Source organism: Condylura cristata, unplaced genomic scaffold (genome assembly GCF_000260355.1).
Source record: "Condylura cristata isolate star-nosed mole 26May11 unplaced genomic scaffold, ConCri1.0 scaffold00004, whole genome shotgun sequence".
In the NCBI taxonomy this organism is placed as follows: domain Eukaryota; kingdom Metazoa; phylum Chordata; class Mammalia; order Eulipotyphla; family Talpidae; genus Condylura; species Condylura cristata.
This window is the reverse complement of record NW_004567105.1, coordinates 25,488,740-25,512,607: the sequence shown is the minus strand read 5'-3', so window position 1 is coordinate 25,512,607 and position 23,868 is coordinate 25,488,740. Positions and strand designations below refer to the sequence as shown.

The following is a 23,868-nucleotide window of genomic DNA, read 5'->3' as shown; positions in this document are numbered from 1 at the left end:
ATATTGAGAATTAGCTATTGATAGCATACATTTCAAGGAAAAACAGTTGCATATTAATGGCATGAGAGAGAAATTATTAATAAATCCATCATAATTTACTATGAGACTTAAAACAAATTTAAGTTCTATCAATGTTCTCCAACTTTTATATAGGAAAAGTTGCAGATCTCCTGTTGTTTTATACTATGGTAGGGGTGACTTCTACTTAAGAATATTAAAAAGTTGGGGCCAGGCCCTCCCTGTTGGCACAGCAGGTTAGGATTCAGCAGTACAAGCTGGCTGCAGACTCTTCAGTACGGGTTCAATCTCCAGCCCCGGAGGTGATCCATATGTCGCAGCTGACCTCTCCTGACCTGCCACCCACAGCTCCCCTCAGCAGTGTACTTCATCAATCTGCCCATGTGTTTGGTGAGTCCTCCCAATTGCCCCTCCACCTCTGGCCTGCACCCCAGTTCTGTGTGCTTAAATAAAAAATAATCTTAAAAAAATATTGGGGCCCCTCCACTTCCTTAGGGGTTAAGATCTCAGTACTGTCACCACTAGGGTCTGATTTCAATCCCCTGCCAAGAAGCTAATATACATATGGCCAAAGGACTAAGACCACTCCTGTCTTGCCCACTACTTCCCTTAACAGTGTATTTCATTAAATCTGCCTGTTCTGCTTCCCACTCTGGCTCTAGTGAGTCCTCTCACCAACTCCCACATTTCTCCTATCCAAAAAAAAAAAAAATATATATATATATATATATATATGCTAAAATACCATGATCATATGGCATTGAGATTAAAAGTCACCTAACTTAAATTTCAAAGAGGAAGCTGAACACTCAGTAAAAGTACTTTAGACCACATTTCAGTTTTCTTTCAATGTGTCATAATATCAAATTAGTGATCAGTAAGTCTGGAAAAAATATCTAAATAGTTTGGAAGACTGCCTATAGGATGGCTTTATTTCAGTGAAATTGTGGTGTCTATAATTAGTGAATATAAAATGAAAAGGCAATTTGAGTCCATACACTGCTGTCAGCCAGCATGCTGTTTATGATGCAGATGAGAGGGTATTTACAGATTCTGCTTCTCAACACAGACCTTTACACATAGCTCTTTGATTGAAAATCTAAGATGCAAACTGCAGTGTATTTCTTAGTCTTATTGAGCTGCTCAGAAATGACATTAAGTTGAACTCTTGATCAAAATTAAAATAAAAGTTAAAAAAGTCACAGATAATGATTTTTATCATATTTTTATGAGTTTTAATCATTGTTTGCACAATGATGCTTGAATGGGAGATAGACTCAATGTTAAATCTGTTCCTATACTCATGTTCTTAAAGTGGTATGATCGCAATTCATCAAGAGAGAAGATACACAAATTCTTTGTGGGTCTATCTCTAACTTCATCATAATTTGACTTGTTGGACAGACAGAGAGAAGTCTGCTGTGCTCTATGTGTCACCTCCCTGGCCGCGGATCAAGCTGGTGCTGAAGCGGCTGTGGCTAGCTTCATAGTGCTGTGTTTTAGCCCATTGCACCACCAATGAGGACTCATAACCTGCCTTTCAATACTTTTATTTCCAATCCTTCAATCCTGCCAGACTTATTTCTGAAGCAATCCAATGGATTAAGCTATAATATACTCACTTGCACATTTTAATGGTGGGTACATCAGAAAATGGACCACACACTTGGAATACAGTAGACAAAATTGGACCCTTAAACTTCTTGAATTTTTCAAATGATGTGAAATCAAATGGGAAAATCAGTTTTCTTGTATTTCAATTTAATTTGTATTTATCTAGCACCATAAGGGACAGGATGATAATCTTCACCATAATTTATGGATGCATGAAAGATAATCTTATTCTGAATAGAAAGAAATGTAATAAGATTCTCAGGAGAATCAAAACCAGAGCTCAAATACCAAACAGGTAACATGTATTAGCAAGAATCCATGTTGAAATAGCATAATTGGAAATAAACTGGTAGAAAAAGTAAATTTAAATCTTTGATTATGGAAATCAGATTTTATAAGGTATTTGTATATACTAACTCTTGTCTATAAAGCAATCACAAATTTAATACATGATGGATTGAACCAAAATGTATTATCTTTTAGGCCAAAGTTCCAAGAGATTGCAGATTAGTAAACAGAGTAGCACCATCAGGATTGTATCCAATTTGGAGCTCCATTATCTATAAATACCAGCCTACCACACTAGATTTCTCATGATTACATCAAGGACACAAGCAATTCTAGGCTACATGCAAACATAACCACCAGAGGAAGAGTCATCACATCCTATGTATATATTTTTAATAGTTTGGAAATCTTTCCCAGACATTGCCCAACAGACTTTCTTCTTTACCGCAAGCCCACAAGGGTCATATGATCTTGCCTCAACCAAACATTGACAAAAGAATGGAATCACAACTAATATATAGACTAAAATGTTTTAGGGATTAAGGAGCAATAGTGGCATAATAAAAAAAAAACTAGACTTTAAATCAGAAGAAGCTGTTAGGTAAATAACTGACATGGTTTAGTTTATTATTTTGTAAATTTTGGGTACTGCTCATTCAGATCTCATATCCCTAAATTAAGTGTTGGCACACAGTAATAGAAGACAGAATTTAAGGAGAATAATAAGGCAAATCACTACTTTCTATACTTCATATCTGATGGATGGATAGATCCCTACCTGGCAGATGTAGAGAAATCCACCTTCTTCTCTTTCTTCAAACTCCACCATACCAGATGTGGTATGACCTCTCAGTACACTCTCCTATAATCATTCCTGCAGGGACATATACCACACTGTATCTATAACTATGAGTGTGCTTATTCATAGTAAATGAGGTACATAGAATTTGTTCAAAGCAACTGCTATTATATAACATACATTTTAGGCACAGAATTTGTTAATTTATTCAACATTTATCTATCATTCATTAGCAAAAGAGAATATACAATGGGACCTGGAGCTAACCTTCAATTTAAAGCCTTGCTCTACCACTTACTATTTGTGTGAACTTCTGCAATTTTTCCCATCCATAATAGACAGAAAATAATACAGCATTACCTGCCTTATAATGTTTACTTTGTGCACATTAAATGAGCACATATGTTTGAAGCCCTCACTGAAATATCTGAGTAATAAAATGGGCTTATTAAGTGTTACTTTTTTTTATTTATTAATTCACTATTTCTAAGTATAAACTGTAGAATTTTCTGCCATCGCATTTCCCATAATCTGAACTGTGTACAAATCGATTTAAAGTTTTGCCTCACTGTGTGACAAAATAGTGACAGTTTGAACACGTTTGATAAAAGAGGGCTTTGTGTTGCAAGCTTAGATTTTTCTCTTCAGTGCCTGCAGCTTAGAAACAGCAAGAGTTCAGAGATGAGTTTCAGCAAAGCAATAGAGAATGGGAATTTCAAATAATTTATCTGTAGTTTCTATGATAAACATTTTGAGAGCCAATTGGCTTGATCTAGCTGAGCTATACCTCTTCAATAATTGCCAAAATATACAAAACTTAAAGAGAGGTAACTTCAACTCATATTGAGCACAGTGAGCTCTGTCCCTGAAAACAATGCCAAATAGGTTCATATGAGATTTCAATTTCGTCTCTAAGTTTTCATTTCTACTTTCCTATCTTTTCCAAAAAAATTTAAAAATGAGACTTACTGTACCATTTTTCAAACACTAAAAAAATATACTTGAAGTCTTTATAATGTCTTTGAAAAGTCTCTTTTAGTTTCCCTTCTGATCATGACCCCATCATCTTACTAAAATCTTAGGAGACCATTTAAAGCCTTCAAAGTTCTCCACTACTGAGATTTGTTTTTAAAACAAATGATAGGTTTTGAAATGACAAAATATTTTATTAATAGGAGTGGGTGTGTAATAAAAAGGATTATCAGGAAAACAATATTAAATTTGCACTTATAGTAGAAAACTTCTACTTGCACTTCTGTGCGACCTCTAACTGGTTTGTTGACAGGAACATCAATAATATATACAAGCACATTGTACATCACCAGCCTGGCAAGTAAGATGTGAGAGCAACATGAAGTAGATTAGAACGCAGGCCCTATTTCAGAGATGTAGAATGTGGAATGGAAGAATATAACTAGTTGGAAATTGTGACCATTCAACTGTAGATTAGTTTACAAGGCAATTTCCTAAGTCTTTAGGCACCACACAATCTCTCTATCATCTGTATATCATTCATCCACATACATTTAGTTATGAATTCAGAGATACACACACAGGAGATTTTGCTGCTTCTTATGCGTTCTTGAAGACAAGGTATAAAACTTAGGTTACGATAAATGTGAGGACTGAAAGAGGTGAAAAGAAAGTCAAAGAGAGTAAAGGAACTCAGGATGGCTTTGCCAAGGAGTGTCAAAAGCCTGGCTCCAACTCCTATTAACTCTGGGACAAAGAGCATTTTCCTCTCTTCTCAATGTCTCACTGTCCTCTAGGTGTTTCACTTAAAATTCCTGAAGGAGCAAGCCTTAATGGCCTCATTCACCTGGTCATGCCAATATGTGTTTGGCCTCAGGGCAACATCTAAGGGGCTCCCCTTGAATCCAGTAGTAAGCCTCCTCAAATCCACTGTGATGATGACTGCAGGAAGTGAGCACACTGTCTATGTAGATTCTCTGTCATCACCAGAATCTAAGGGCAGGACAATTTCACTAGCAAGGAGCTATATATGAGAAAGCTGGAGTCTACCTCTCAAGTGTAACTCTCACCAGCCATCACCAGTGTCCAAGGTCAGATGTCTCTCTCATTAAAAAGTTTTTAAAGGGCCCTGGTAGCACAATGGGTTAGGGTGAAGCACTGCAAGCTGGCTGCAGCCGCTTCAGTGCAAGTTTGATCCCCTGCCCCGAAGGTGATCCCCATGGCAGGGCAGTAGAACTCTCCAGTCTCTCCCACTGCTCCCTCAGCAGTGTACTTCATAGATCTGCCTGTTCTGCTCCCGAGTGGCTCTGATGAAGCCTCTCATCGCCCCTTGTACCTCTGGCTTATGCCCCAGTTCTGTGTGCATAAATTAATATATTTTTAAAGTTTTAAAAAACAAGGATTTTGAATAAATTGGATCAAGCTAGAAATAAAACTTCTCCAGGGTCTTTCCACCTTTAAGTTCAATGAGTTATGAGGAACTGCTGTTGTCTGTCTTGGGGAGACATGCAGAGAAGGGAAGGAATATCAGAAATTCAGAAAAGTTAATTGTGTAAGATGAAGACAGTAAATAATTCACATCAAAATATGAAAACTGGAAGTTTTTAAGTCAAAACTGTTCAAATTCTAGTGGAAGTAACTTACCACTTAAAAAATCTAATCCCTGCTTTTGATGCAAATATTTGTCAGAACGCTATTCTCTGCTTTGAGCACCTCACATCTGCGCTTCTCTCTGCTTACTGCCTTTGGGCACAAATTTCCTAATCTCTGGTATTGCTTGTCACATTACATCCTATTCATGCTGTCCTATCTGCTTCCTGACAATCAGAGTCATGTTCTCAGCTGTCTATGTTATGAAGGTAAACATGAGTTGTGCACACTATTGGTGCCCACAAAATGCTACCACTGGGCAGATTGAAGTAGCCATAATGACAGGAAAGGCAACCAGCAGAAATTCAGGGGCTACCTTGAGGGTGCAAATTGGTGTCATATTCTGATTCCATAGAAAACACAGGACTCAGAAGATATTTATAACATACATCAAGTTGCCAGTGCATGGCAGAGGAGAACTAACAATAAATGAGTGTTGTTCTCTTTTTTAGGGGGTGAGAGGAAAGAAAACAATGAGAAAAGAAAAGTAAAAGATAAGGAATGGAGGAAGAATTTTAATCAAAGAGAAGAAGGCATAGGGGAGAGTGAAGGGTGAAGAAATGGCAATCTGGCTATCGTAGCTTCAGAGAGAAAGAAAATATACAGCACCTTTCTAGGGAAGGAGCTGGACATTATGGTAATGATATAGCCAAGCTCATTGAATTATGTACAATAAATATTAAAGTACAACTTTGTGCATATCAGTGCCTTAATAAAGTAGTTTATAATAAATGGATAGATGGACAGACAAGGGTTTCTTTAAAAACACAATAGGCAAGGCCCACTCTGGTGGTGCAGTGGGTTAAAGCACAGCACTAAGAAGCTAAAGCCACTTCCGCATGAGTTCAATCCCCGATGACCCAAGTGGCACAGCAGACCTCTCCTGATCCCACCCGCTGCTCCCCTTAGCAGTGTACTTGTCAGTCTGCCTGTTCTGCTTCCCACTCTGTCTCTGGTGAATCTTCTCACCACCCCCTGCACCTCTGTACAGAACCCTGTACCCCAGCTCTGTATGCATAAATAATCTTAAAAAAAACACAGTAGACAAGCAAGCAATATTTCCCACCTCCGAATAACCTTCCATAGATGCTTTCAGTATAATGATCTATATACCACATCTGTTTGTCTACTGTGTTATTTGTAAGATTGGGGGAAAATGTTGATTGAATTTTCAAACCCACTTTATATCCAATTTTCAAAAGCACTATGAAAAACATTGCCTGACAACCATACTCTGCCTGCACCTTTTAGGAGACTTCTATGACTAACAAATGCTCAAGTGTAGCAGTACCTAAATCTATCTTGAAACCAAAAGGAACCCAGAAGCCTAAATATTTTATGGGTTTTTTGAATGTAGCCTGCCCTGTGTTTCCATCTGCCTGGAGGTATGGTCAACAACCTTTATCTGTTGACTATTTTGAGACTACTGACAATGATCAGCTGTCTTCCACCATGACTGGAAGCAGTGTATTCTAGTATATTCTCTGACTTTCCTTTCACTTATGTCAAGAGAAAGCATTGATTTACTCTGGTGAGAAGACATGCCTACCTCGAGCCCGATGTTCAAACATCGGCAAACTTGTGGACTATTCTGATAATGCCGTTAGCTTAACCTGTTACTTAAGGTTTCTTGGCTTTGGAAAGAATTGAAAAGAAAGTGGGTGTCATCAATCTGATTCCCTGAGATGCTACTCTGAGTCAGATGTGGGGAATGCTTCAGATATAAGGAATTGGAGGAAGCAGGTTTGGGGGACAAAGTTAGATTACCACAGGATTTAGCTGATTCTAAAGGCCCTTTAGAGTTGAACCAAATTGAGGCAAAGAGTCAGCGTTTTGAATCACCATTCACCAGTCACTGGGTTTAATCTTGAGCAAGAGACAATTCTTGAAATCTTTCACCTGTAGACTGTCAGCAGGTAGATCTCTCTACATGACATCTTTCCAGGATTACTACCTAAATTTAACAGTAGGTCAAGGGAAATTCTGATTAAACAAAATCATCGCATTTTGCCCTCCACCTTAAATGCATTCTAATAGATTTCATGCTATCTCTCAGACTCTTTATAATTACCCAAGACTTACTTTTGTTTAAGGTATTTTTGCAACATAATTTTTTAATAATTATTTCAATATTTCTTTGACATTCTGTTTGTTCTTTAATTTGGCATGCTTTATTCAGAAACCATAATGTTTATGCAGCATGGTAGACTATATCACTATATAATCTGAGAAATCTTTATCAATTTGTAGACCTAGAGACAGACATAATTAAAGTTCAACTAAGAAGAATTACTATGAGGGACAGAGGAAAATTGTCATAGCAACCAAAATCCTGATCTTGCTCATTTTATATCACAAAAGTAAACCTTTATGATATGTTAGAGTTTTTCTGCATATTATTTTAACAAATAACCATTTAACATAATTTATTTGCAAAATATGTAGCTGCATCATTCTTTCTTACAATTTAGCTGCTTACATTATACTTCATTTTTTTTTAAATGTGTCATTAGGAAACCTTTCTACAAGATCTAATTTTCTCAAGAGCAAAACAGTTTAAAGGATATTTGGTGTAACTTAAAATAATTTGGATTTATAAAAGCAAAACTTAAACACAGAGAGCAGAATGGTGGTTGCCAGAGGGGAGAGAGTTAGGGGTTAGGCAAAAACTGTGAAGAGGGTTAAGAGGTACAAACTTCCAATTATAAAATAAGTCATGAGCTGTATCACACAGCATGATGACTACAGCTAATAATACTGTGTTACATAATGAGAGTTGCCAAGAAACTGGATTTTAAAAGTTCTCATAAGAAAAATATCTTTGTAAATCTGATAATGAATGCTAACTGCACCCTTTGTAATCATCTTGCAAAGCTTACAGATACTATATATAATTGTATATGGCATTTATACCACAGTAAAAAATATAATGCCTACTTATAATATATTGACAATGTAAACATTTGGCTTAAAAAAAAAGTGAGTATTCTAACACAAGGTTTAACATTTTTAAGTATATCACTCTAATTTCCACTATAGAAGTTTTTTTATATATATATAAACTGGACACATTCTCCTAATTTTCATTCTTCATCTAGCATTGTGATGTATTTCTAGGTTTGTAATCATTTAACTTTAAGATTATTTAAAAACAGCATTTTATGGGAATTCTATAATTCAGAAAGTCTCTATATTAGATACTTAAAAGACCAAAATCTAAGTAACTGTAAATATCCTTAAATTACTTGTATGCCTACTATTAATTTAATTGTGAATTCCTAATAAGGAATAAACACCTCTAAGTTTTTTAATTTGTTCTGTTACTTTGGCCTCTACATAATATTTTTCTAAGTATCTAGTGTTTTGTACCCTCAACTTCCTGTCTATACTTAGTCACACTTAAAAGTGAATGTACATATGTACTTTTGTTGCTCAGTAACTAATGTCTATTATAAAAATAAAATGTCAATTTTTTTCTGAATAATGAAACAGGACATATGCAATAAAGTGCTTAAAGACTTTAAAGTTATCACATTATAAGGGACTAAATGATTATTTCTACCTACAAAGGGAAGTTTTTTGATAAACACCCTATTTACATGAATATGAATTTTTAAGAGTCATGTAAACATTCTTAGTTTTTCTATTTACAAATATTACCTCAAAACAGGAAGTATTAAAAGATTAAACAACTAGACTTTGTGATATTTTTTGTATTTTATGATTTTTAAATTTATAACAATATACATTACATACAAGGAGTAAAGTCTATATATTTCTTGCAATATTTTCTTAAATTTTAAAAATCAGAAATAGTAGGGATAATATCATTGCCTATTGAAAATTAAAACACCTTCCAAACAATACTTGACTAAAGGGGATCATTTTGGTAAATTATAGAAAAAAAAGTTGCTGAATAATCTTAAAATGTATTTTCTAAATACTGACTCCTGCAGTCACTTTCATCATTCAACTTATATGTAGATATGCTTTATATTCCATAATGAGCTGGGGTAATAAACCAGAGTGGCCAAGAACCAAGGACTAGAAACAACTGGGTAACCACTTGGATTCACAGCTGAATATCAATTTGAGCACCAGCAATGATACCCCAGTTCCAGACAAGACAAGACAGCCAAAACACTGATAATATGCCTTCGACTTAATGATGGAACTACTGTACTTAGCTATTTGTATTTAATACAATCATTTCCTTTAAGTTCCACCATAAAATATAATTCCTCAGATATCATCAACTATCCTGTGGTGATAAGTAGTAATGCTTATTTTGTCTGGTGTTTCTCACAGCAGAGGAACAAATCTATTTCTGAATACATACATACTGATCTGTCATACATATGTATGTGTTTCTGTGTATGTATAATTTTAGTCTTGCTGACTAACATGAAATGTGAAAGTCACAGTATCATCAGTATCAATATTGTTTCACCTGAATTGTACCAATAGTGCAAACAAGACTCTGAATTCTCAGCGGGAGATAAGATCCGAAGGTGAACAGTATAAGAAAGCCTGGAAATAACTAAGTAAAAATTAATACATTCTGGAAAATTCTAGGCTGCAAGTGCTCCTAGGGAAGGAAGGATGTATGAATGGATCAATCAATTCATCAACTGATCAATAAGTAGATGAAACAAGCCTCCGTGGAAGACATTATGCTACATACATTCTTTGAGTAGATCAACTTGTTGCATACTCATGAAAATACCATGTATTTGTATGATTATTCTCTTTTTACCAAGGGAAAAAAAAATAGAACAGAGAGTATATCCATGTCTATATGCATTTAATCAGATTCTAACCTTTAGTATTATTAGTTACGGGAAAAAAGAATGAAATCTGTTATCCATTCATCAGAGATAATTCCACACATTTTTGATTGTACTTCCACTAAGTACAGTTACTGAAAACTGATTTCAAAAGATTTAATTGATTAAAAGTCATTGTCTGGGGCCCTCCCTGGTGGCGCAGCATGTTAAAGCACAACACTGAGAAGCTTAAGCCACTTCCGCATGAGTTCGACCCCCACCTGCCCTGAAGGTGACCACATGGCGTGGCAGACCTCTCCTGACCAGTCCGCTGCTCCCCTCAGCAGTGTACTTGGTCGTTCTGCCTGTTCTGCTCCTCACTCTGTGTCTGGTGAATCCTCTTACCGCCCCTGCCCCTCTGGCCTGTACCCCAGCTCTGTATGCATAAATAAATAAATCTTAAAAAAAAAAAAGTCATTGTCTGTTTGCAAGTCAAAAGGACTCTGTAGACTCATCACCTTTCCTGCTGAAACTGGGAAGTCACTCATGCCCACATCTGAGTATTTATCTCTGTCTGCCCCAAGTCGTGTTCATTCCCTCACCAGCACAGCCTGAAATCTTGAATTACACAGTAAAACTATTACAGTCCAGAATATGTTCAAATTGGAGACTGTGGCTTCGATTCTACCCCTTCAAATTACCTCCCTTACAAATACAGAAGAGCACTTACATACAGGAAGAAAAATCAAGGCAAGGAAGGTTTTCATTTCTTCACATTTCAGAAGGCAGGTTAATTAAGAGAGCAAATCCCTTTTCATTCATTTAGCAAAACACTACAGATGCCTCCTACAAGATCTTATTTCACTGAATATTTTAAGAATTGTTTTTAACATTTTGGAGGTAATTTATTGGATTATTTTAAATGGCTAATTTCATGAAATAATTCAAGAATGTTATTGAACTAAAATATATTAATATAATTAGATAAACAAGTCATATTTTATTATCAGTGCCTTGGTAGGTAGTGTCATACATATTCCCATGAAATCATGCCACATTTACAGTAGCTTCAAAAATTCACCCAGCAAGACAAGTGAATTATTAATCAGAGAACTGTCTACAGCAAATGTCAAAAAAAAAAAAAAAGACCAAGAGGAAAACATACCATTAAAACTGAGGTTCAAAAACCAATTTCTGTAGATTGCTGATAATATCTTATAATAGTGTTGTTTTAATAGTATAGAAGCATTGCTTACAACACTTCTAACAGCCACTAAAGTTTTGAAAATATGCTATTTTTAACCAATAATTCTAATAGAACTATTTGTTCTCTTTTCCTTTTAGAAAATATAAAATCTTTAGAGCATGGGGTCACTGCTCCATTCACATTTTAGTAAGTTAAGATTAGAAGCTAAATCTACAGTAAATAATTGACTGTATAGAAACTACTAGATTTGACAGCACACAGTGTTGTTGGCAGAAAATTCTGTCAGCAACAATGTCTGGTTTTACCTTCTCAGGGAACTCTCCACTGTGGTTCCATAAATATTTCATGAACCAACATAAAGTAATATGCTAATGATAGACTATTTGCCCAGTGAGCAGGTGCACCCTCTGATGCTTTTCATCTCTGGGCCACCTTTGATGTAGGATCACTGAAGCCATTTTGAATTGTTCTTTTATGTGTGCTTCCCTCCCCTTACAGTTTCACCTGAACCTAAAATGGTGAGTGAGAGTCATCATGAGGCCCTGGCAGCCCCGCCAGTCACCACCGTCTCGACTGTTCTACCAAACAATGCCACAGAGCCAGCCAGCCCTGGAGAAGGAAAGGAAGATGCCTTTTCTAAGCTGAAAGAGAAATTTATGAATGAGTTGCATAAAATTCCATGTAAGTATTATAGAATATTTAACTAGAGTAAAAATAAAGGTTGAAAATCACCTATCCAATGGAAAGAAAGTGGGACTCCTCTTAACATAGAAGCTTACAGTTGATTTTTTTATTATTGGAATGGCAGCACTCTAATGTTAAAATAAACATTCTTGGATTTGAAGTCTTTAAATATACATTATAAGTGAAAATTCAATTGATAAAAAATATTTTTCATGTCTGTATTCTTAATCTTCTTTAATGCCTATTTCTCTCACAAATATTAATGTTTATGGGTGTGTTGTTTGTATTTTAGATTTGTATTGCACTGTAGTCTATCCCTTAGCAATAGGTAAGCTGAACCAATATTCCAAGTTTTTATTTGATTTTATTCATTTATTATTTGAAAACATTTTGAACATCCCATTCACTGTCTGTCATCAGGAAAATAAATCTATACCTATGTTTTTTGTATGAGTATAGCACTTTCTAAGCAGTGGTGTTTTACTTAAATGTCAAACTACAGATTGGTCTTTTATCCTAGATTAAGCAGTTACTATGTACAATACACTTCCAGATTATGGAAAAACAGGTTTTGGCCTTCACAAAGCTTATGTTGAATAGGGCTAAGAAGTAATAAATAACACAGGCAGATATCTAGAGTGTCATGTCTTGATAATAAAACTAAAGGAGAGTAAATAGGATGAGGACGGGTGTAGAAGATAAAAGGTTATTTTTTTAGGATCTTCAGGGCTGATTTCCTTTGTAAAGAAACCTGGAGGATGTGGCAGATAAATTTATAAAACCTGGGAAATACAGACAAAAGCCTTAAGGCAAAAATCTGCCTGGAACAACAAGGAGCCCAGTGTGCTGAAAGAAAAAGAACAGAAAGTAGCAGGAGATGAAGTTGGATTGTCACAGAAGCCCTTCTCATATGTGGCCTGTGAATTGTTAGGAACTTGGATTTTACTGGGAGTTACAATAAAATGCCTTGGGAGCATTTTGAGCAAAGGTTTTCAATGCTCTGACTAGAGTTCTTAAGAAATTAACTCTTGGCTACTGTGTTGAAAATGAACTACAGAAGTGTTAAGGACAGAAGACACAGAGGTTGTTTCAATAAACTAGATGAGAGATCTATAAAATTTGTTTTTGTTTAGTTTTTTTTTTAAGATTTATTTATTAATATGGCCAGAGATGTGGAGGGTGAGAGGATTCACCAGATACAGAGCGGGGAGCAGAACAGGCAATCGAGGAAGTACACTGCTGAGGGAAGCAGTGGGCCGGCCAGGAGAGGTCTGCCTCGCCATGTGGATCTCCTCCGGGGCAGGCGGGGATCGAACTCATGCGGAAGTGGCCTTAGCTTCTCAGTGCTGTGACTTAACCCACTGTGCCACCAGGGAGGGCCTTTTTCTTTTCTTTTTTTTTTTAAGATTTATATATTTATGCATACAGACATGGAATACAAGCCAGAGGTGCAGGGGTGGTGACAGGGTTCACCTGAGACAAGAGTGGGGAGCAGAACAGACAGATCAACGAAATACACTGCTGAGCGGAGCAGCTGGCGGGTCAGAGAGGTCTGCCACTCCATGTGGATCACCTCCGGGGCGGGGGATCGAACTCACACTGAAATGGCTGCAGCTCACTTGCAGTGCTGTGTACTAACCCACTGTGCCACCAGGGAGGGCCTTTATAAAATCTGTAAGAGAATTATTCTGTAAGGACATTAACTAAATAAAATACAAGGACTCCACTTCTAATCTGATGAATTAAAAATGTGTAGATCTATCTGTTCATAACAACAAATTCATTTGAGGGATACTCTTAGCACAGCTTCTGATAATCACTACTCTTAGCAAAATGATTCAGTCTAGGAAAGACAGAGATGGTACAATAGATCATGCATTCGGATGGGAAACATAATCTCTCATTCTCTTCCTCATACTGTTGCTAAACTGACGGATTGATCTGGGTTCTTTTGATACCCAACGACAATATGTTTCAAGGTAGAAACTAAGTGCATAGATCATGGGGAAGCTCTCATTTAAACAGTTTATCAAAATGCTTACTTTGAGACAAACATGCTATAAGAAAGCACGGAAAGTAATGAGTACCACCAAGTCAAATGTACATTCCACCTTGTCTTCATTACCAGCTCCTATTCTGTGCCAGCAAACAGTATGAATGGCATGACAACATTGCTAAAGATGGGATTTAAGGTTCCCTACATATGGACAGGACTCATTCTTTCATCACCTTTAGATCTTTGCCCAGATCATCTTTCTCAACCACACTATTAAATTTATAATCTATTTATCACGTCCCATTATTGCCAGCATTTCCTACTCTCACTTTTGCTTCATTTCTTATATTACTTAGCACCATCTGCAATACTATGTATTTTACAATTTGTTTTTAAGTTGCTCTGGCTTCCTCCAAAAATAACACCAGCTCTCTGAGAGCAAGAAGATGGATCTGTTCTATTCATATTATATCCCTGGTCCCTGGCACAAAGACACTCAATATCTACTTATTGTATGAATGAATGACAATGTAACTTACATCCTGAACCATCTCTCTTGGACTTTGAGGCTTTAAGATGCTGATTAATATTTCAATTTCTAACACTAAGGAAAGCATTATTTCAATACTGTATTGTTCACACTGATAAACAAATTGTTTTTATCTTTACAATAACTCCATCATTAGATTTTCCCATGGAGAGTTAGGCATTACATTTTCCTCTCTGTTCATGGGCAGGAAAACAATCAGGGAAAGAATCTATAAAATTCTCCTTTCTTCTCTTTTATTTCTACCCAAGCCACTGCTCCATTCCTGTGTCCCTTTCATGGGGCACTGGAAATCAGACCAGGTAAACAATTTACTCCTCTGTGAAAATATTCACTTGACCACCAACATAATATAACAGTTTTAGAATAACTGGGTAACAGCAGTAAAAATATTATATTGCTAGTACTCTCCTTAATGTAATAGAAATCAGTGAAATGTAAAATCTTAAAATGGTATGGTAAATGTTAGAAAAATTCTCAGAAATATAACCATGTGGTTAAATATATGTAACTTTATGTTTTACACTTTCATTTTAATCCATCACAATTTTTATTGCCTTTGTAATTGAATTTTTTAATGAGATTTATGCACAGAGAGCCACACTAAACAAAAATAAAAAATATCCTTACAATCAAATTCCTCTGGGACAATATGTTATATAAAGGTTATCACTTTTGACTTGGCATAATATACTGTGACAATAATGACAGGTAACAAATTAGAATATTAATCGATTTCAATCTCTGAACTAAATCTTGGCTATGTGGCAGATGTGTTTTTTGCAAAATTGATAGCAAACAGCTTTAGTCTGTCACTTGGAATTCCCACTTATGAGAAGAGTGGTGTCACAATGGCAAGGAGCGTGCATGTCATTAGTTGGGCAATCTGCACAGTCCAGCATGGAGCATATTCAACCCAAATTGCCTGATGGTATCATCCATAACACCACAGGGCTTTAAAAAAAAAATTAAAAAAGGAAGAGGAAATGGTAAATGCTGAGCATTTTTATCTGTCAATTCATTCCACACACTGTTATCTAAATGAAACAGACAAGCTTTTTCAGAATGTTTCTTTATTTTGCAACTTTGATTTTAATACGACTAGGGCCATGGTTGGTTTGTAAAGCATGAACTCATGTCATCAGAATAGCTGTGATTAACGTTTTGATATTCATGAGCTTCTTGAAGTACAGAGCACCTTTCCTTAAGCACAACAGAAAGCCAAACAGTCAGAACCTGACTCAGTCCAGAATAAAATTCAGTGAGCTAAGGGTGGTTATGGTATTCATGTAGAAATACACCGGACAGCTTTAAACAAGAATTTAAAACACAAGCTCTGAACACACTGCATGGCTTCAAATCTTAGCTCTCCCATATACTGAATCTGTGACCTTAGGACTGTTACATCAACTTTCTCTGTGTCAGTTTCTTCCTACATAAAATGGGGATGAAAACATCTCTATCATAGGGTTGTTGGGTAAGGCGTCAATGCATATAAAGTGTTTAGCAGAGTGTCTGGCACTGAGTAAGCATTCTATAAATGTTAGCTATTATTAAATCCAAGCTGTCATTTTAACAAGTCTATTTCTATTTTAGAAAAGCCCTCTATTTAGGTCAGACACCCAAATTAAGAAAATTCCAGAAATTTCACAGTCAAAATACTTGTGCATTGCATTCTTTAAACCCACTTTAGTGGTGCCTGTTCTAGAAAAGATGATTGCCTTCTTGGTACTTCCTCTTCCTATCATCTGCTCTAATTTTCCTTTCTTCTAACTTTAATTTCACTTACTCCCTCATTCCTTTAAGCCTACACATGCACTTAAGACTCATGTATTTGAAAGTGCCCCGCAAAATTCTATGTAAGTGCTTTTAGAATATCAGTTTTCTTCTTTCATGCTCTACATTTTCTTAACTACGTTGTGAAATCCCATTCTATATTCCTCCTTCAGATCTACACAAAACATGGTGAAAAACAAACTAGATCCCGACATCTGTTTGTTCAATTCCCATTAACAGCTCCTTCTATGCCAATTCTCATCTTTCATACACTATTAAAATTGTTTTCACTGACGTCACAGGTACTTCTTTTGCTCAATTATGGTGTTTAGTAAGTCTTCACTCAATCAGATATTTCTGCTTCTTTATCGCTATTGACTTCTACCCTCTGAGAACTCTTGACGTTTAGAGCTCTTAGATTTGTTCCTTTTCTTCCCTGCATTTGCTCTCATTATCTGATCCTCTGTTCTCATTCTCTCCTTCCTTAAGTAGTAGACCTCCTTGTTTACAGGGTTCTAATTTATTCCACTCAGAAAAATGGTTTTCCTGGGCAATCTCATTCACCTGCCCATTTAAATAAGGACTCTCACTATTATCCCTACCCCCAAGATCTCTCATCTCCAAGTCTATACCTACCTTCAGTTAAAAAATGAAAAACCTGGCCCTCCCTGGTGGTGCAGCGGATGAAAGCCCTGCACTGAGAGGCTAAGGCCACTTCCGCATGAGTTCGATCCCCACTTGCCCTGGAGGTGATCCATATGACGAGGCTGACCTCTCCTGACCTGCCCGCTGCTCCCCTCAGCATTGTACTTCGTCAGTCGATTTGTTCTGCTCCCTACTCTGTCCCAAGTGAATCCTTTCACTGCCCCTGCATCTCTGGCCTGAACCCCAGTTCTGTATGCACAAATAAATAAATCTTTAAAAAAATGAAAAATCTTTCTTCTGAAAAATCTCTCAAAACCAGTCAGCCCGTACTTATCAGTGTCCTTCTCATGCTGTTCTTCTTTCCTAGACTCCCTTTCCTCAGTAACCAACAGTCTTTTTTCTCATCCAACAAGAAGTTGTGTCACCAATTTGATGAGAAGTACCCTCACTTCCCATTATTTGAATTTCCCCCCAACTTCTGAAATTTTTCATTCACGTCTTTCACTATCTTGGGTATTTGGTGTTATTTTGGTCTTCCTCATGGAAATGTAAATTCTTCAGAGGTCAAAACTATTTCTTACTTGTTTTTGCATCCCTTCTTTACCTTGAAAGTGTCTGAAACTATTCTGGAAATAATTGTATGACATTATTATATCACAAGTGCTTTTATTACTCCAAACACCATGGTCCTTATGCCATCCTAGAGAAATGTCATCTTGAAAGCAGTAATTTTCAAAGCTTTTTGTTCAAGGATTCCTTTCCCCAACTGAAATATTATTTAAAAGATGTTATCAATGTCTAACATGGATAAACCAAGCCGATACTTCTGTGTTGAGTTAGGGGTGTCTTCCTCATTCACTCCCCCAGATAATCCATCAGCCGCTCCAATGACACCAGCTTGTATGGAATAATTTGGAAGCAGTAACCTCAAAAAATAGTAGATAGTAGATACATCAGTGTTATTCTTCACAATAGACAATGAAACTGAACAACCAGCAGTGATATATGCTATTGACAAATATTTGTCAATGAGGAAAAATGGAATCCATCATGTAGCTGCAGAATGAACATGTCATTTTCATACACTAGGTTGCTGCTGTATGTTAATGTCATGAACGTAGCATTATTTCAAGGAGTTAGTTTCAAGAAACATATGAAGAGAACCCTTAGGACATACAGAAATCCATAGTCTGTGAATAGCAATTATTATAATGATCACATAGATTTATTGAGTACTTAGCATGGAAATATGTGTTGTGCATTCTATGAAATCAATTTCCATTCTGCCTTATAAAAACTTAACAGAGTAAAAGAGTTATAAACCCCATTTTACATATAAGAAAGCTGATTCCTACCAAGGTAAGTGACTTGTCCAGGGATGTTAAACATGATATAAATTGTAGGGATTAGGAAAATTTTACACTTTTGTGATTATGTCTACTAGCATTTATCATGAAGGCTATAAATCACCTCTACACTTCATCCTCATAACTAGAACTGGAAATTATTAGGGTCCTCTGTGTCTAGTCAGAGATATTGGTTGATATTTGATATTTGCTTTTTGATAATATTAAATGGGGAATATTCAAAACATAAATTTAATACACATTCAGACTTTTCTCATGGCATTAACTGTCTTTAAAGAGATGTACTGATTTACTTTATTTCTGCATTTATTCATTGACCCCGCTTCAATACATTTCCATGTTTATAACCCATTATTGCTTAAGTACTAAATGATGAGACTCTGTTTCATTGTTCATGGTGAACTCCTTATGACTCAGCCACAGTTATCCTGTTGACCCAGTTCTCACACTTCTGGAAATCATTGATGTTTAAGTGAAAGTATTCAGTGTTCATATCAAGGAAATTGAAATATCTATAAGAAAAAGTTATAATACAAACTGAAGAGTGTTAATTTCAGAGCAAGTGCTTTGTAATATAGAGTGACCTTGTCAATGTAATGCTGAAGGAATCTATTTGGGACAAGGACTCTTAGAGAAATCAGTTGTAATTCATCACAGCATAACTAGTGATCTATGCTTATATAACATGAATACCAATTTCATTGTGGTCTACTATTTCATCATATTTTTAAATTTAATTCTAGTTCACAACATAGAAAATGTATCTAGTGCACTGTGTGTGTGTATATATGGGTGTGTGTGCTTAAAAACTTAATCCTCCAAAAAAAGGCAATTTGATTTTTAATAGAGTTGGAATTATCCTCTAAAAGTGTTTATCAGCTATCCATTGGGTTATTTTCTGTGCTGAAAAAATGTGTGTGAGCGCCACTGGTATTTAGAGGCCATTACCCCAGAGCCCATATATCTTGCAATGTGTGAGATAGTTTTAAACATTGAAAATTGTCCCACATACTGCACAAATTTCAAAATTCCCATAGGACATGCAAATAAAAGGAAAGTCTGCTTACAATTATCTGAACCCAGAACTTACACATAAAAATAAAATTATTACATTTAAAATTAAGCTTCTTTCATAACTATAATATAGATTGAATATTTTATTTTTATTCTAATTTTCATCTAACTCCTTTCAATTTCTTCCTATATTTTAGAAACCTCCTAAACGACTTACATCAATAATCAACATATCCCTTTTAGTAGTTGCAAGTATTTGGTTATTTCAGTTTATCTTCTGGTATCATTTTGTTTGAAGGTTTTCATATTGAAAAAAATATTTCATTTTTAATTATTTATCCTTTATTTAACAGTATATTATACTGATTTAAAAATTATTCATGTAGGGACACTGTCTTGTAATATCTATTATTTATATTCTGAGAAAAAAATATATGTTTATACTTACTACAAATGGAGCATGCTATATAATATTGATTTGAAGTGTGCAATATGACTATCTTAGTAGTCAATGCAGAAACCTAAAAATGTATATTGTCACTGATAGTGTATTTCTAGAAGGAAGTTGGTGTGTGTCCTTGAATTCTGATTCCCTCTTAGAAGCCTAATATATAGAAATTCCCCAGGAGACACACACCTTCAGAATGAACCACTGTTGAGGGAATTTATAAACTTTCAAAGCATAAGTAATAAGAGCAATGGTAAATACAGAAGCCACCGTGAATTAAAGATCTCAGTGTACTTTCTGAGATTTTCTGAATTATATTCCATTAGCATTTCAAAGAATTTAAGTAAACACACCTGAGAAAAAGAAAGGGTGTGGCCATTATTTTGGACATGTATTAAAAATAGTTGAGGAATTACCTAGCTGAAACATGATACAAATACACAAATGTATTTTAAAGTAGCCTGAAAACATCCACTCCTACCGCCCACTCCTACCACTCCATCCAGTTGCACATCAAAATGCAGATGACATTTTCACTAACCAGATCTGATCACAAACACAGATCTATGGTCACCAGCAGCATGAGAGAAACAGCAAGGCCAGATCTCAGCATTCTCCTCGCTTGAGTATGTTGATCCTTTGTTGTCTTGCTGACTTGTTGGGCTTGTGCCAGCTTCTATTACACTGGACAAAGGATTTAGAAGCAGAAAGCAGAGGGAAATTTCAGAGTGCCATTACATTTTTAGCACTCAGTTTTATTTTTGTTTCGATTTTTCATTTACAAAAAAGCTACAATAAAGGGAGTTGAACTTGACATCTGATGACTCCACTTGGCTCCCCTAGTCTGCCTTGTGAGTTTGGATAACTTTGAGATTAAGATTAAGATGATATTGGCCCATTAAAAGGTTTCCTTGCCAAGAAACACTTTTATTGAGACGGCTGTCCTTGAGGAATTTCAAAACCAGTAAGCCTACTCCCTTGTTCTTTCCTTTTTCAATCTGTTTACACAGTTAAAAGAAAGAAAAAAACTAAGGTAATGGTAGACTACAAATAGAAATATAGTTGCCTGATCAATATGCCATTTACTGAAAGTAGTGTGTGCCTGTCCACAGAAACTTAGAACAGATCCAAGATCTCAGAGTAATAAATCTTAAATGACTGAGTCTTACTGTTCGATGCCTTGAAAGTAAAATGATATTGTAATAATTATTTTTCATAAAGATTTGGATCAGATTCCTTAAAACCAGTAAACTAAGATCATTATTATGATAGCCTTGCAAATATTATTCCCTAAATTCTTCAGTGTAATTCAGTAGTCCGAACGCGTTAACACTTTCTCCATAATTCTATACAAATCACTTAGAGGCTCATGGTCATTGTTAGCTCCTAACTCAGGCTGGTGAAACATTGTCTTCCATGATAAAAGATAAGAGCATGACCTCTGGAATTGGTCACCCCGTATTCAAAATTTCAACTTTGCCATTATTACTGTATGGCCTTGGGCAAGTCATTTAATCTCTGTAAAACACAGATATAATAATCCTGGAAATAAATGAACTTCAAGGAGCAGTAGAGAGTAGTAATATGCATCAAGTGCTTAAAACAATCTCTGGAATACAAATGTTGGCCATATTCTAGACATGTAGCACCTACTATGTGCTAGGTTATGTAAGCCACATTAGGGATATGAATTAAAGTACATTATTTTGTTTCTGGGTTCCAATAACATTACAGACTTAGAACATCTTTGCCAGAAGGACCTCTCCAATTAACATGTCTTAACAGGACATGTTGACTTTTGTGATCTCGTTTGCTGTGGGTCTCACTTATGCTCCAGTCCCTTTGCTATTTGTTTTCACAGAGTTTGCTTTGTCAGGACAGAAATGCTTAGAATTACTGAATTGATTGTTTACATTGTTTCATGCTTCCAGGTCTTTACATAAACTAATTCCCACCTGAAAATCCAACCTCTAGCTGTCCCTCAGGACCTTCCTTCTCTTTAAAGGTCTTCCTGTCATGCTACCAATCTCCTCATCTACAACCAAGTCTCCCTGTCTCATACATTTGCACTTTACATACATTATCATTTCCACTTTCGATTTCACTTATCTGTTTGTGTTTTGTTTCTCAATACTAACCAATCCACATGAGACCAGAATACTGTCTTCTCATCTTTGTGCCTCCAGCAAAATTTCTGGCTCATCGTAGGCAAAATCATGGTTTTTCTTTAGCTCAAAAGATTCTAGGCAATCATATAATTGAGAAAAAGACTCCCAAAGGGATCTGACTGGAAAAGTAAGAGAGGACAGTAATGAAAGGAGAATTCCTTATCACACTGACAAAATGCACCCCAACTTCTTGGGGTTGCTTTTCCCTCACGCACTCAGCACTTCAGTCAGCTGTCCTCATTCTCCCTCTCCCTTTTCTCTGCCTTCCCTCTTGCTTTAACTTTGTCATGATCTGTATCTGTTTTCCTTCCGCCTTGCCTGCACTGAATAAAAATCATTCCCATTTGCTTTATTCTCTTTGGCCTGGTGGCAGCGCAGTCTGATCAGAATGGAGATATAAACAGCTGCCAAATTGGTCCTCAGGGTAAACGGTTCTTCCTACAAGCATTTTTATTCAAGTGGAGATCTGGGACTTAGAGCTAGGATCCGCTTTTAGTTTTAAAAGTAATGTATTGGCTCAGAATGTTCAGGAAACAAGATGAACACAGTTCTTCTGACTGCTGCTATACAACACAGCCCAGTTTCCTGTGCTTCCATGGAAAGAATTCAAAGGTTAGCTGACATGTTGTATTACCACAGCTTTCCTAGCTATGGGTACTTTGGGGAGGATTTCTTTGGTGAGTAACTGTTTATAGGAAGCTTGTCTGAGCTTCAGTTTCACCTCATCAGCCACACAAAGCATAGCAGTTTAGTCTGTCAGTCACTGTTGTTGCCGATAATACCACAACAAGGGTATCATTTGAAGTGGTGCTTCAAAATGGCCTTGCCAGCCATCTTCGGCGGACACTAATTAGTACTGTTACATGTCACCTCACCTTTCCACAGCTGCTGTCACCCATCCACTCTTCCCCCCCCCCCAATCTGCTAATGTGACTCTAATGTGATTTACCTGGCTGCCTTCCAGGTCCTCATCAGTAGAGAATCTGTTTTGCTACTTTGCATTAAACAATCTGCAGTGCTACTGATGTGAAAGACCAGGTACTTCCGTAAGAGTCTGAATTGAATCATCTTTCTAAAACTTGAGCACTACATGAGTTTAGTGGAGCTGCAGTTACAGGGAAATGTGTAAGTCATGTCCTCAACTCAGCTGTACTGCTTCTCCCTCCCACAGGCACACAATGCAGCCTTTCTCCCATCTGCCTTGCCTGGCTAAGCCACTCACTCAGTCAGGACTGTTGGGCCTATGTATAAGGTGCCAGATGCCAAGCAGTTTACCCTTATGGATGTTCCTTCTCCGTGGTTTTGACACTTTCTGCTGTCTTTCTGAGTGTTTTCTCTTTGCCTTCTCCAATCACATACAGACATGTATTTTCCAAAGTTCTGCTTTCTGGCATTCTTCTACCCCTGTGATTTTTGTCATAATTTCAGCACTGCCCACAGTGTTTTATGTAAATTACACCTACAACTCCATCCCCTAACTTAGTTTCATTTCAACTTCCTGAACTATCTCGTGTTCCAAGGATGCATTTCCCATGCTTGGGCCTTAGGCTATGGCTCTGCTACCTCTGAAGTGCCATTACCCCATCTCTCTATATCAAACCTCCCTGACCAAAAGAATTCACTCAATTCTTCTTCTGCTGCTGCTTCTTCTATACCTCCTGAATACCTAAAGCACTGTTTGAATATACTTAGTCTATATCACATAGTATTATTATGCTCATACTTTGACATCCTTATTAGACTTTGAAGTTTGAGTAACCATTCCATGTGATCTGCTTTCAAAGAATAGGCAGGCAATATAAATGTATGGTGTGGATGACTGACTTCGGGAGGAGTACCAAATGGAGCATTATCCTTCTTATAATCGAATAGGAGAGATTAGATAGGCACAGAAACAGTAACAGTGTAA

General features: G+C 36.4%; 1 protein-coding gene across 3 annotated transcripts in view; it reads left to right on the top strand.

Moving 5' to 3' along the window:
- Window positions 1-23,868, top strand: part of SYT1 (synaptotagmin I) — a 451,270-nt gene that overhangs the window by 261,222 nt on the left and 166,180 nt on the right. For all 3 annotated transcript variants that reach the window (XM_012720263.1, XM_004675861.2, XM_012720262.1), the window contains one exon: window positions 11,813-11,995. In XM_012720263.1, coding sequence (XP_012575717.1) covers window positions 11,830-11,995 — 166 coding nt within the window. In that variant the 5' untranslated portion in view covers window positions 11,813-11,829. The remainder of the gene's footprint in view (window positions 1-11,812; window positions 11,996-23,868) is intronic.